This window comes from Eleutherodactylus coqui, chromosome 6, assembly GCF_035609145.1.
Source record: "Eleutherodactylus coqui strain aEleCoq1 chromosome 6, aEleCoq1.hap1, whole genome shotgun sequence".
In the NCBI taxonomy this organism is placed as follows: Eukaryota; Metazoa; Chordata; class Amphibia; order Anura; family Eleutherodactylidae; genus Eleutherodactylus; species Eleutherodactylus coqui.
This window is the reverse complement of record NC_089842.1, coordinates 158,020,601-158,034,259: the sequence shown is the minus strand read 5'-3', so window position 1 is coordinate 158,034,259 and position 13,659 is coordinate 158,020,601. Positions and strand designations below refer to the sequence as shown.

Below are 13,659 nucleotides of genomic sequence, written 5' to 3'. Positions count from 1 at the left end.
GAATTACACTGAGATTAGATTTATATATATAGATAACACATGACCACCATTCATAATAGTCACAGCTCCCCTCCCTGCACAGACAGAATTACACTGAGATTAGACTTATATATATATAGATAACACATGACCACCATTCATAATAGTCACAGCTCCCCTCCTTCCCTCCCTGCACAGACAGGATTACACTGAGAGGAGACACCTATATATAGGTAACACATGACCCACCATTCACAATAGTCACAGCTCACCTCCTCCCCTCCCTGCACAGACAGGATTACACTGAGAGGAGACACCTATATGTAGATAACACAGGAGCCACCATTCACAATAGTCACAGCTCACTTCCTCCCCTCCCTGCACAGACAGGCTGGTTGGGCCAGTGGCAGCGAAAGTAATACTACCCCCCTCCACCACTCCCGTGCGACAAGTTATGCCCCCAGATGCTCTCTTCACTGACAGTACCACCCCCTCCCTGGCCAAGTACGCCAACAGCACCCCTCCCTCCCACTTACTGACCAAGTACACCAACAGCACTCCTCCGACCAAGTATACTGACAGCACTGCCCCCTGACCAAGTACACCGACAGCACCCCCCCCCCGACCAAGTACACTGACAGCACCCCACCCCCCGACAAAATACACCAACAGCACCCCACACCCCAAGACTAAGTACACCGACAGCACCCCCTGACCAAATACACTGACAGCACCCCTCCTTCCTGACAGCACACCCTCCCCGCATACACTGACAGCACCCCCTAGGCCGCGGCAAGTGTACTGACAGAGCACCAACCCCCCCTGCACTGACAGCACCCCCAACACCCTGACAAGTACACTGACAGCATACACACACACCATCCCCCCCCCCCACACAAATATACTCTGAGAGCACCCACACCCCGACAAGTGCACTGACAGTAACAGTTACCCTCCGCTGCTTCACTGTCACCGCCGGACGCTTCTGATTCTCGCTGCTGCTGTACAGGAATGAAGCGCGATACTGCTCATGCGCGAACTATACCAGGCTCGTAGTAGCTCTACTCCCGATTAGTTGAAAAGCCGTCTGGAAGAATTTGTCGGATCCAGGGACAACGGGATCGTCAACACTCGGGGGTGGGCAGAGAAAAGGGCACCCTTATACGTAAGTATATAACTTTTGTATGGCTCATATACAATGCACAATGTATATTACAAAGTAATAACCCTTTTAATTCATTGTGCTCAATAAAAGAGATGAACAGTACAGTTGTCTGTGTATTATCAATAACATTGTATGTGTCTATAATTCTGACTTAGATAACAATCAGACCACATTGTATTAGTAATCAGTGTAGAAATCGAGGTTTTCTTGCAGCTCTACACAGAAAACCATGCCAAAGACCAACAGTTGCCTTATTATGTAATGGGTAGGGCTAGAGATGAGCGAGTATACTCGCTAAGGCACATTACTCGAGCGAGTAGTGCCTTAGCCGAGTATCTCCCTGCTCGTCTCTAAAGATTCGGGGGCCGGCGCGGGTGACAGGTGAGTTGCGGCGGGGAGCGGGCGGGAGAGAGAGATCTCCCCTTCGTTCCTCCCCGCTCTCCCCCGCCGGCCCCCCAATCTTTAGAGACGAGCGGGGAGATACTCGGCTAAGCCACTACTCGCTCGAGTAATGTGCCTTAGCGAGTATACTCGCTCATCTCTAGTTAGGGCACATTCATACCTGCATTTAGGTCTTCTGTCACAATTCCATTTCTCTGTTCTGCTTTTGGAACAGAAAAACTGAATTTTAAAGCTGAAATAAACATTTCCGTTCTTTTCCCAATTAATTTCAATGGATTTTTCCAAAACACGGTTTTGGTAAGATGCATCTAAAATAAAGCATCTTTGTAAGAAGTCCCCCTACCACTGTGCATACAACTCCTATACAGACTTATGTGCTACCATGGTTACAGAATGCAAAACAAATCCTGTGATTCTTCCCTTCCATTTATTTCCTACAATCATTTGGTAAATTAGCTAGATTAGTGGACAGATGGAAGAGAGCATGACTGCTGCTTGTAGTCCACAACTGTGAAATGTCAGTAAGAGAAAAAAAAATTACAGGCTAAAAAAGTGACATTTTTCACGATGTCAGGAATTTTACATTAGTGTGACGTTTCACTAATAGGAAACAGCTGAAGTTGTAAATGAAAGTCAGCATCCAGCCTTATTGTTTCATATATGTCTAGTCAAGTTTCTTGCTTGCTTTTCCTGAGTTGGTTCTGGGTCTCAGCCTGCAGATCACGCCATCTCTGGGTCGCAGGGAGCCTGTGTCCAAAATACCGAAGCTCTGTCCTTCCACCAGCTCAAACTGAAATCTCTGCAGTAGCTTAGCCATGACGACCTTTGCTTCCATCTATATACAACAGACAGACACAATTACTTTTATGTATACCTTCAGCATTGTTCTCAAATTTGTCACTATAAATGTCCAGTACTCACCTGTGCAAAGACTTGACCAATGCAAGAGCGCGGTCCCAAAGAGAATGGGAAGTATGAATAATATGGCCTGTGTGTAAAATGGAAATTAATTGAAATCCATGTAATGTGAAAACAATCTTCAGGATGTTAGACAAAGTTTTGCGAAAAGTGCCCAATACAGTCGTCCACCATTCTGTGAAAGTGTTGGTGGTACTTGGACTTTAGCAACAAGACTTAAAGAGGTTGTCAGCTTTGGAAGGGTGAGGGCGAGAGAGGGGAAAAGGTGAAGGGAGAGAGAGGGGAGGAGAAGGGGAAGGGAGAGAGGGCAGGAGAAGGGGAAGAGAGAGAGGGGAGGAGAAGGGGAAGGGAGAGAGAGAGGAGGAGAAGGGGAAGGGAGAGAGAGAGGAGGAGAAGGGGAAGGGAGAGAGAGAGGAGGAGAAGGGGAAGGGAGAGAGAGAGGAGGAGAAGGGGAAGGGAGAGAGAGGGGAGGAGAGGGGGAAGGGAGAGAGAGGGAGGAGAGGGGGAAGGGAGAGAGGGGAGGAGAAGGGGAAGGGAGAGAGAGGGGAGGAGAAGGGGAAGGGAGAGAGAGGGGAGGAGAAGGGGAAGGGAGAGAGAGGGGAGGAGAAGGGGAAGGGAGAGAGAGGGGAGGGGAAGGGAGAGAGAGGGAGGGGAAGGGAGAGAGAGGGAGGGGAAGGGAGAGAGAGAGGAGGGGAAGGGGAAGGGAGAGAGAGGGAGGTGAAGGGGAAGGGAGAGAGAGGGGAGAAGAAGGGGAAGGGAGAGAGAGGGGAGGAGAAGGGGAAGGGAGAGAGAAAGGAGGAGAAGGGGAAGGGAGAGAGAAAGGAGGAGAAGGGGAAGGGAGAGAGAGAGGAGGAGAAGGGGAAGGGAGAGAGAGGGGAGGAGAAGGGGAAGGGAGAGAGGGGAGGAGAAGGGGAAGGGAGAGAGAGGGGAGGAGAAGGGGAAGGGAGAGAAAGAGAGGGGAGGAGAAGGGGAAGGGAGAGAGCGGAGCAAAGGGGAAGGGAGAGAGGGGGGATAAAAAGGGGAAGGGAGAGAGGGGAGGAGAAGGGGAAGGGAGAGAGAGAGGGAGGAGAAGGGGAAGGGAGAGAGAGGGAGGAGAAGGGGAAGGGAGAGAGAGGTGAGGAGAAGGGGAAGGGAGAGAGAGGGGAGGGGAAGGGAGAGAGAGGGAGGGGAAGGGAGAGAGAGGGAGGTGAAGGGGAAGGGAGAGAGAGGGGAGGGGAAGGGGAAGGGAGAGAGAGGGGAGGGGAAGGGGAAGGGAGAGAGGAGGAGAAGGGGAAGGGAGAGAGAGGGAGGTGAAGGGGAAGGGAGAGAGAGGGGAGAAGAAGGGGAAGGGAGAGAGAGGGGAGGAGAAGGGGAAGGGCGAGAGAAAGGAGGAGAAGGGGAAGGGAGAGAGAGAGAGGAGGAGAAGGGGAAGGGAGAGAGAGGGGAGGAGAAGGGGAAGGGAGAGAGAGGGGAGGAGAAGGGGAAGGGAGAGAGAGGGGAGGAGAAGGGGAAGGGAGAGAGGGGGGAGAAGGGGAAGGGAGAGAGGGGAGGAGAAGGGGAAGGAAGAGAGAGGGGAGGAGAAGTGGAAGGGAGAGAAAGAGAGGGGAGGAGAAGGGGAAGGGAGAGAGGGGAGCAAAGGGGAAGGGAGAGAGGGGGGATAAAAAGGGGAAGGGAGAGAGGGGAGGAGAAGGGGAAGGGAGAGAGAGGGGAGGAGAAGGGGAAGGGAGAGAGAGGGAGGAGAAGGGGAAGGGGGAGAGAGAGGAGGAGAAGGGGAAGGGAGAGAGAGGGGAGAAGGGGAAGGGAGAGAGGGGAGGAGAAGGGGAAGGAAGAGAGAGGGGAGGAGAAGGGGAAGGGAGAGAAAGAGAGGGGAGGAGAAGGGGAAGGGAGAGAGGGGAGCAAAGGGGAAGGGAGAGAGGGGGGATAAAAAGGGGAAGGGAGAGAGGGGAGGAGAAGGGGAAGGGAGAGAGAGGGGAGGAGAAGGGGAAGGGAGAGAGAGGGAGGAGAAGGGGAAGGGAGAGAGGGGAGGAGAAGGGGAAGGGAGAGAGAGGGGAGGAGAAGGGGAAGGGAGAGAGAGGGGAGGAGAAGGGGAAGGGAGAGAAAGGGAAGGGGAAGGGAGAGAGAGGGAAGGGGAAGGGAGAGAGAGGGAAGGGGAAGGGAGAGAGAGGGGAGGAGAAGGGGAAGGGAGAGAGAGGGGAGGGGAAGGGGGAGAGAGGGAGGTGAAGGGGAAGGGAGAGAGAGGGAGGGGAAGGGGAAGGGAGAGGAGGAGAAAGGGAAGGGAGAGAGAGGGAGGGGAAGGGAGAGAGAGGGGAGAAGAAGGGGAAGGGAGAGAGAGGGGAGAAGAAGGGGAAGGGAGAGAGAGGGGAGAAGAAGGGGAAGGGAGAGAGAGGGGAGGAGAAGGGGAAGGGAGAGAAGGGGAGGAGAAGGGGAAGGGAGAGAAGGGGAGGAGAAGGGGAAGGGAGAGAAGGGGAGGAGAAGGGGAAGGGAGAGAGAGGGGGGAGAAGGGGAAGGGAGGGGGAGAAGGGGAGGTAAATTACTGCTGCCATTTGATATACTGTGATGTTTGGTGCTGCTGGAAGGATAGTTTGTGCTCTACTTGGGTATTTTTTTTGGAGTTTCTGAGGTGATACTACTGCACTGTGGTAGTTTGCCGTTGAGGTGACATTTTGTGCTACACTGTGGTACTTGTTTGGTGCTGTTAGGGCAATATTTTGTGCTGCACTGTGGTATTTTTGGGTCAATATTTTTGCTGCACTATAGTACTTGTTTGGTGCTGTGGTATTTGGTGCTGGTGCGGGGATATTTTGTGATGCACTTTGGCACGGTCATGGTGATATTTTGTTGCACTGTAGTATTCGATACAGCTAGGGGCTAATAGTATGTATGTTGGATGTTGACATTTGTTTGGCTCTGCTGGGAGTAATATGGGTGCTACATGGCAGTATTTGGCACTACAATTGGCTGGTGAAGCCTGTACAGAAAATGTTTGAGAAGGCCTGATCTGTTAGATTAAACCAATAGATAAGAGCAGATAATACTTACGATCCTTGTTCTGGGGCTCATCTTCAGTTACTAGAGTAAGCCCAGTTTCAGACGAGCATATTACAAGTGCATTTAACCCATTAAGGACCAAGCGTGGTAAATATATGGTGCTTGGTTCTGGGCTTAAGACCCTGCCGATCTCGTAAAATTAGGCGGTGATTTAAGCCTCCTGCTCTGCAATCAATCAGAGGTAGGACGGGCTGTCAGCTGTTAGTAACAGCTGAAAACCTGGAGGAGAGAGCAGGAGTAGTTTTTAACCCTTTCTACCTTTTCCTTACCCAAGTAGACAGCGCTCAATAAGCACTGTGTACTAGAAAGTTAAAGCGTAAGTGTAACTTTCTCTACAGAAGCCCGAGGTCATGTGACTGCCAGGATTTCCTGCTATAGCAGAGCTGCAGGGTCGTACTAGACCCTGAGCAGCTCTGCCAGTGACTAATGTCACTATAGGGGTTGGATGCCCCAGCTACAGTGGGAAAGTGTCAAATAAAAACAAAAAACATAAACATGTGAATGTCCCCAAGAGGTCTTACATGACGTCATGGGGGATATAGATAGTAAAAAGCATAATTACATACATAAGTAGAACAAAATTACAGAATAAAACAACAATATATACATAAGAAAGAAAAAAAAAATTGACGCCAACCAAAACCGTTGCCCTGTAATCCAAAACCATACATATTATATATCAAAATGTCCAAAACAAATATAGGAACCGTTCCCATCGTTTATTTTAGCATAAATATACTAATTTAAAAAATAACTATAAATGTTAGAAAAAAATATTTTTTTTAGCTTTTTACCCCCAATAAAACTAAAAAAACGGGGAAAAAAGTCAGTGAAAAAGATATTTAAAAACCGCCCTATATGTCACGAAAAAAAAAATGCAGCAAAAATAATTTTGGTAGCTAAAGGGGAAAAAATAGGGTAGGTAAACCACCACATGAGTAAAATCCCTAAAAAGTGTCTGGTCCTTAAGGTTCAACAGAGCCTGGTCCTTAAAGGGTTAAGCAGCTGTAATACAGACAAGTGTTCCAGCCCAACTACAGGTTTGCTTATCCCACGATGCGCTGAGTTCTGGATATTAGACCTGCGGTCGGGCTTGGTCACTGCTCCATATTATGGGCAATATAATCATCTGAGACTGGCCTTAAGCAGGGTTTCTTGCAGCATGCATTGTACACCACTATCATTCTGCACTATAGAGGGGAAATACTGTACATGGGCTTGTGGATCTTGTTTGCCCAGGCTGTTTTAATCCCAGCTGATTGAATGGATGTGTTGGGTCCTACAAAGAAAGAGATGCTTCTTGTAGCAACTCTGTTAGTTATTAGGGATTCTCTTCCATAGAGTATTATGGGTTTTCTACAGCAGACAACCTCTTTAATAAAGTAGTAATGAGGATATCTAAATGAAATAAAAATACTTACTTGGGAGCATCTGGGTGGAATCGGTCTGGATTGAAGACAAAGGGGTTTGGAAAAAACTGCTGCATCCTTCCCATGACGTATGAGTTAAACTAAAGACAAAATAACATATTGGTATCCCCTGGAGTAAACAGAGAAAATTCTCCTCATATGTGGCATTAATATTTCTCTGCCTCCTTGTGCATCTATTGACCGACAATCCATGAAATAAAGGACGCCACGGAAGTGAGAGGATGAAAAGAAACGGTGCACGTAGCAAACAAGGAATGGTTGTAGGTGATACCATTTCTATTGGCTCCCTGATACTTAATGCAAAAGACAATATAAAACAGGGTTTATTCAGATTACATCACCTTTCATGGACCTCATGGGGGGGAGGGAGAGCGGGGAGTTTGGGAGATTTATATGTGTTGTATGTTTTTAAACGCCAAAACTCAATAAAAACAACTAATTAAAAAAATAAAAAAATTTTTGAAACAAGAAGAACAAAAGTGAGGACAGACATATTGTAGATAGAGATAAACGACCGGCAACACTCTTGCGAGTCCACTTCTCTCTTAAGTGAAGGAAAGGATGGAATAGGTTAAAACGGGCATGTTTTAACCTTGTCATCCCGAAGGTAAGTTCTCAAAGGCTGTAGGGTACTGATAGTGCTGAAAACAATCATGTAAAGGGTGGATTTACACAGGGAAGAAAAATGAGCAAGTTTTGTGTGTAGCGAGACGCACAAAAATACAACCCGTTATTTGCAATAGGTGTATTTACATGGTAGATTTTTCTCTCGCAGCGGTACTGCAAGAAGAAGAGTTTGTGCGAGTCTTGAACAAGAATGGAACATGTAGATGCGCAGTCTCCTACACATCCCACAGCCCATGGATGGGGTGCTGTATGATGCAAGTCATGCCTGAGAATGTCAATGTGGGGACTATACACGGTTTATAGTCTGCTACTATGGAGACATATAGATCTGCATAGGAGCTGCAGACACAAAACGATAGAAGCTTTTTAAGTAAAGAGGTTTTCCTAGGCTTTAGTTCTATCCTAAGCAATCAATATTTGATCAGTGGAGCTCAATTTTCAAGACACCCGCCAATCCTCACAATGAATAGCTCATCGAGTCCCCTTCTATGTTTACACAGCGATAGTGCTATACATAAAGCTGTGTCTCCTCCTGGTTCTGCATACTTATACTGAAACATACCATTAAAGTTGTTTTTGGTGGAATTCTTACTCCTTCAATGATAACTTCTTCCTCTGCTGCTCTCGAAGTACCCGGAGCTGTAGGATATAATCGCAGAGCCTCTTTCAGAACCTGAATTATACATGAAAAAAGGAAATAATGATCTGGAAAACAAACAGATGCAGTGACTTTATTCCAGATTATTTAGACTTCCAATATGAAAAGTGACGGAATGATGGAAAAGCATATTTCCCTCTGTTTATCTTGCAAATCCAGCTGTAGGAGCTTACTTCCATCCCACTACTGAATGAACATGCAGACTTGGCCAAGCTGAGCATGCGATTTTATGAGGAAGTCAAAGGAAGTGAATGTATAAACATTATACAGTAAGCACCTTCCAGTGGCAACTGCAGGCATCCAGACAGTAATGTAGGCATAGGGGTCACAACTATGACTGAAACCCATCGATGCATTGTACAAATGGGAGTCTGTGAGACTGTGTGGCACAACAATAACGGCAGGGTTCAGCCTGGAATGGGGACTTGGGCTGGCTGCTGGTAAAATAGTTGCCACTTGTGTGACAAGTTGAAGTCACTTGCCTACAAGATCGCCATCTTTCACACAGGATGGTTGGCCACACCTTAAGAACTTTACCTCAGACCATACCTTTAAGGAATATCTGGATTCATCAGCCTTTTATTTCCACATCACATTAAACGTACACAGCATATAACACCGTTCATTATCCACACACCACCTGGGTGTGAGTTTAGGGTCGTCCTCCCTGTCAGACTCAAGGCCTTCACTTTGGGGTGAGAGTCTAGGGTCGTCTTTCCTGTCAGACTCAAGGCCTCCACTGGTCCACACTGGACGGCAGGCTTGCAGCCCTTTCAACTCTCCTGAGCTATCAACTTCCCCCTGCATGTGGTAGGCACTGATCTTTTTATCTAATTCCTGCCACACCCACAGGTGGTTTCTTTTTTTTCAGCTTCATGCCTGTCTATCACCGTTTGCAGGCCATTCTGTATACTGCACTCGTACACTTGACACTTAATTCCCCAGGTAGCAGGAGCTGAAGTAAGCACAGCTTACTAAGTTAGCAGGGCTAGCAAGTGCAATCACATGCTAAATGGCACGTGACCATTGTGGTAAATACCAGTCCTCAGCGTCTGAGGGTAAGGGCCCTTTTACACATAACAATTATCATTCAAAAAGTTCTTTAAACAAGTGAAAATGAAAGATAATCATTCAGTGTAAACGCAGACAATGGACGAACAACAAATTGTTCTGTTTTCGGTCATTGTTCTATATGCAAACATAAAAATCATCAGTGGCTCGTTCACTAATCGTTTGGTTTAAATACCGATCGTTCAGTCGCTGTTAATAACTTACAGTGAATATGAACGACCGAACCATTTCTGCTTTGAACGAGCTAATAATATACCTGTCTGTATAACCAGGCTGCATGAGTAAACTGATATTCTTCACTTCACAAAAGATTAACCGTGTGGTGTAAATGGACCCTTAGGATTGGCCACAGCAGTCAAATATCACTGTGCTACTCAACAGTAAAGAAGGATCACACTGCAGCAGTGCAATGGGGGAGGCAACAGAGATATTGCTGATGGATGCATAAGGGCAAGCATTATTACTGATGTACCTCTACATGTATTCAGTGCACAGTGTGCCAGGGAAAATTATACCAAGCTCAGCGCAGGAAATGTTGGGCTTAATAAATTTTCCCCATTGTGTACAGTTTTGGGCACTGGTACTCAAGAAGGACATATCAGTGATTGAGCGAGTTTAAAGGCGGGCAACTAAAGTAATAAATGGAATGGGTGGACTACAATACCCAGAGAGGTTATCAAAATTGAGGTTATGAGTATAGAAAAAAAGACAGCCCAGGAGCAACCTAGTAACTATGTATAAATATATCAGGGGTCAGTAGAGATCTCCTATGATCTATTTTTACCTAGGACTGTGACTGTAACAAGATGGCATCCTCTACATCTAGAAGAAGGTTTCTACACCAACATAGAAGGGGGTTCTTTACTGTAAGAGCAGTGTGACTATGGATGAGGATGTGGTGGTAAACTTGCTAAAAGAGTTCAAGAGGAGCCTGGACGCCTTTCTCCTGTGTAATAATATTACCTGCTATAGTCACTAATTATTTGAGAAGGGATGTTGATCCAGGGAGTTATCTGAGTTGGGAAGGACATTCTTTTCCCTAAAATGAGGAAATTGGCTTCTACCTCATTGGGTTTTTTTTGTTGCCTTCCTCTGGATCAACATTACAGGATAACAGGCTGTACTGGATGGACATGTGTCTTCTTTAAGTCTCACATGCTATGTTACTGCTATTACCGGTGGCATAAGAAGGTGCAATATTACTGATGAAAGTATAAGAGGGAGCAATATTACTGATGGGAGCATAAAGGAGAGCAATATTACTGATGGGAGCATAAAGGAGAGCAATATTACTGATGGGGCATAAGGGGGAGCATTACTACTGATGGAAGCATAAAAGGGTGCATTTTTACTGTGAGGAGGGCACTAAAAGTGGCACTTACTGTATGGGCGTAATTATTATCTGGGGCACTATGGATGGGGAGATTGTGTAGAGGTTTGAAAAATGTGCTTGAAAAGCAAGGATCAAAAAATGTCTGTATCTGAAATCCTGCAGAGATGAGCTGTAACCTGGAAGAGTAGCCACAGTGGTCTGGGCCAGATGTAGAAAAAAAAGGAAAGTGAATAACTATTCATAGGGGACATCACCTGTAATCACTTCTATGGGGTACAGAATGCCTGAGCTGAGCAGGTTTCTGACTATTAGTTGGTGAGTGCATTATTTAAAGGTATACTACATATGTGGACTTGAGCCGCTGTATCTAAGCCTGAAAAATTATAAAATTTGTCTCAGGCTGCCTGTCCACGGGCGATTATTCATTGCGTTACCCTTGGCGATAATCCGACCGCGGGTAACGCAGTGAATACTTTCCATAGCATTGCTATGGAAAGAGCAGCTGTGGCGTCCACGAGCGGAGAATCATAGCGATTCTCCGCTCACTGGATCTAAATCGCGGCATGCCACGATTCTCCGCAGTGAGCCTATCTGTCAGATAGGCTCACCGCAGAGAACTGACAGCGCCCCCCCCCCCGTGCTCTCCCGCAGCGTAAAATCGCTGGCGATATTCCATAACAGCCATGGACAGGGGGCCTTACAGATATGCTGCAATGTAAAGTATAATGTGGAAATGTTGTGGATTTTGCTCAGCAGAATTGGCTGTGGAAAGTTTGCAGCATTTTACAGTTTAGGCAATGTGAAAAAGACTTTAAGAAATCTCATCCAGATGCTGCAAAAAAAAAATCTGTAGCCTACATTCAACTGTGATATGGATTTTAAATCTGCAGTATGCTAATTTTTGCTGCAAAGAGACAACGTAATATTTTGAGTATATTATGGCCAGCAGCCATGGAAAATAGTGTGTGTGTAGGGGCAAACAAAACTTTTACACCATGGCCCATAAGCCTTGAGCTACACCTCTGCACCTAGAATTTTATCATAGCTCTATGTCGGTGCAGAAGGTATTAACCCTTTCCAATCCAATTTGTATCCTGGTTTTCCTAGAGAGCTTACTCTTTTTTTGCCATTATACAATGGCGCTATCTGCTAGCTAAAGCCAGTACTGCATGAGGTGACACATTGGATAGGCTGTGACAGCAGAGAGACTGGCAATATACAGTAAGAGAACCCAGACGGTTGTCTTCCAACATCAGAGCTGTACAGCCTTAAATCGTAATGTCTTTAGACGTCAGACAGTGGATTGGAAAGGGTTAACTCTATATCAGAAAAAAATAACAAAGTATCCTGTTGAATGTTCTTAGGGGTGTCACATAATAAAATCCAAGGGACTGCCAGTCTCAATACATTCAGCTAAAACCAGACTCCAAACTACAAAAGGAGACTGTATCACATGACTGCTCCAACATAAAATTATAGCTTCAATTATGATCTAACGTCATCCTGCTAGTGGGAACAGAGCCATGAGCATTAATAAAATGTGATACATCATAAACTTCATGCACCTGGGACAGATATTGTAGCTTCCCAAGATCGTCATACTCAATGTCTCTTTTGGCACCAATTACTTCATCTACTTCAGCCTGGACCCTGAAGAGTTAACATATTTTTGATATTAGGAACCACAAAAATAAAAACATTTTTTTTATAAACATCTATGGCCTTAGCGTTTAGTCTAATATACTGATATCTGCTCTTTTTTTACTAAAGCTACCAATACACATTACATTGGTGAACTTTTGGCCAATACCCAACTAACCTGACAACCCAATGCACATGCACGCTCATCTCGGGCGACCATGCATGCGTTATGAATGTACAGAAGGAAAAAAATCCACTGCCAGACTTCTAGCAGTATTCAGGCAGTATAAATGTAACTGCCCAATTTTTATTTCCCCTACATCCACCATTGGGAGAGAGTAGAGAGGCCCACATATACATTAAATGATCTTCCATAACCACCGAAATCAGTGGGTTAAGCCGATAATATATATAGATATATATATATATCTATATATATATTTATATATTATGGGTTTATCCACCTCAAGATGGATCCACAGGATAAGGGCTCAGTCACACGGGCGCATCGGCACCCGTACACATGACATAATGTCATATTTGCATTATGTGCTGTAACTACTTTTCTTTGCTGGTGCTGTACTCTATAATAGTTTATGCCAGTTATGTGCAAGGTTACAGCTGGGCTCCGGGGAATAGAGTCCTCTGGTCATGTGTGCGGGCTAGTAGCAGATTAACTAGACCATGGGCCCTGGGCTGTTCACACAACTTAGGCCCCCTTAAAACAAAATAAAAAAATCACAGGTTGTAAAATGCTCGGCATACAGCTAAATTATGCTGACCTGCGACAGTCAATGCCACACAAATTACTGGCACCAGAACCAAGCTCAGTACATAAATACAGCACCAGTACCAAGCTCAGTAAGTAGCATAACCACACTTATTGCATAGAAATGATACCAGATCCAAGGCCACTGCATAAATATGCTAAAATAACTTAACTTACTGCATAAAAACAGAACCAAGTTTTCTACATTGATAACATACGAGAACCAAGCTTATAACATACAGCAGATACAATATCAGATCTGGGCTTACTACATAGTTACAGTAATAGGAATAAACCTACAATTGCTTATATGAGAAAATAAATATATCCACTACCATATAAAAGAGACTACCATAAAAAAATAAAACCCAGATCAAAAACAGCACATATGTGATATTTTGTTGCTTTCCTTATTTTTAGTATACCTGGATGAATTTTTTAATCTTTTCAGTGTGAATCTAGTCAAAGTTAGACTTCTTTCAAACTCTGTTTCTCTGTACATCTCAGGGTTCCATCTTGCATGCTGAAATCCTCATTGAGATGGACCCCAGGGTGGAACTATCAGTTGTAATATGTGAAAAGGAGACCAACACGTAGACTGACGGAAGAACAGAGAGAATACCTAGATGCACCAATAGA

The 13,659-nt window shown here is 45.5% G+C and overlaps 1 protein-coding gene across 1 annotated transcript in view; it reads right to left on the bottom strand.

Annotated features, from left to right (window-relative positions):
* Positions 1–1,959: 1,959 nt before the first annotated feature.
* The window catches only part of LOC136632835 (cholesterol 24-hydroxylase-like), a 34,447-nt gene continuing 22,747 nt past the window's right edge, over positions 1,960–13,659 (bottom strand). The window contains exons 11-15 of the mRNA XM_066608059.1: positions 12,176–12,260; positions 8,111–8,221; positions 6,913–7,001; positions 2,468–2,534; positions 1,960–2,381 (exon numbers count right to left, since the gene is read on the bottom strand). Of these exons, the coding sequence (XP_066464156.1) occupies positions 2,211–2,381; positions 2,468–2,534; positions 6,913–7,001; positions 8,111–8,221; positions 12,176–12,260 (523 nt within the window). The 3' untranslated portion in view covers positions 1,960–2,210. The remainder of the gene's footprint in view (positions 2,382–2,467; positions 2,535–6,912; positions 7,002–8,110; positions 8,222–12,175; positions 12,261–13,659) is intronic.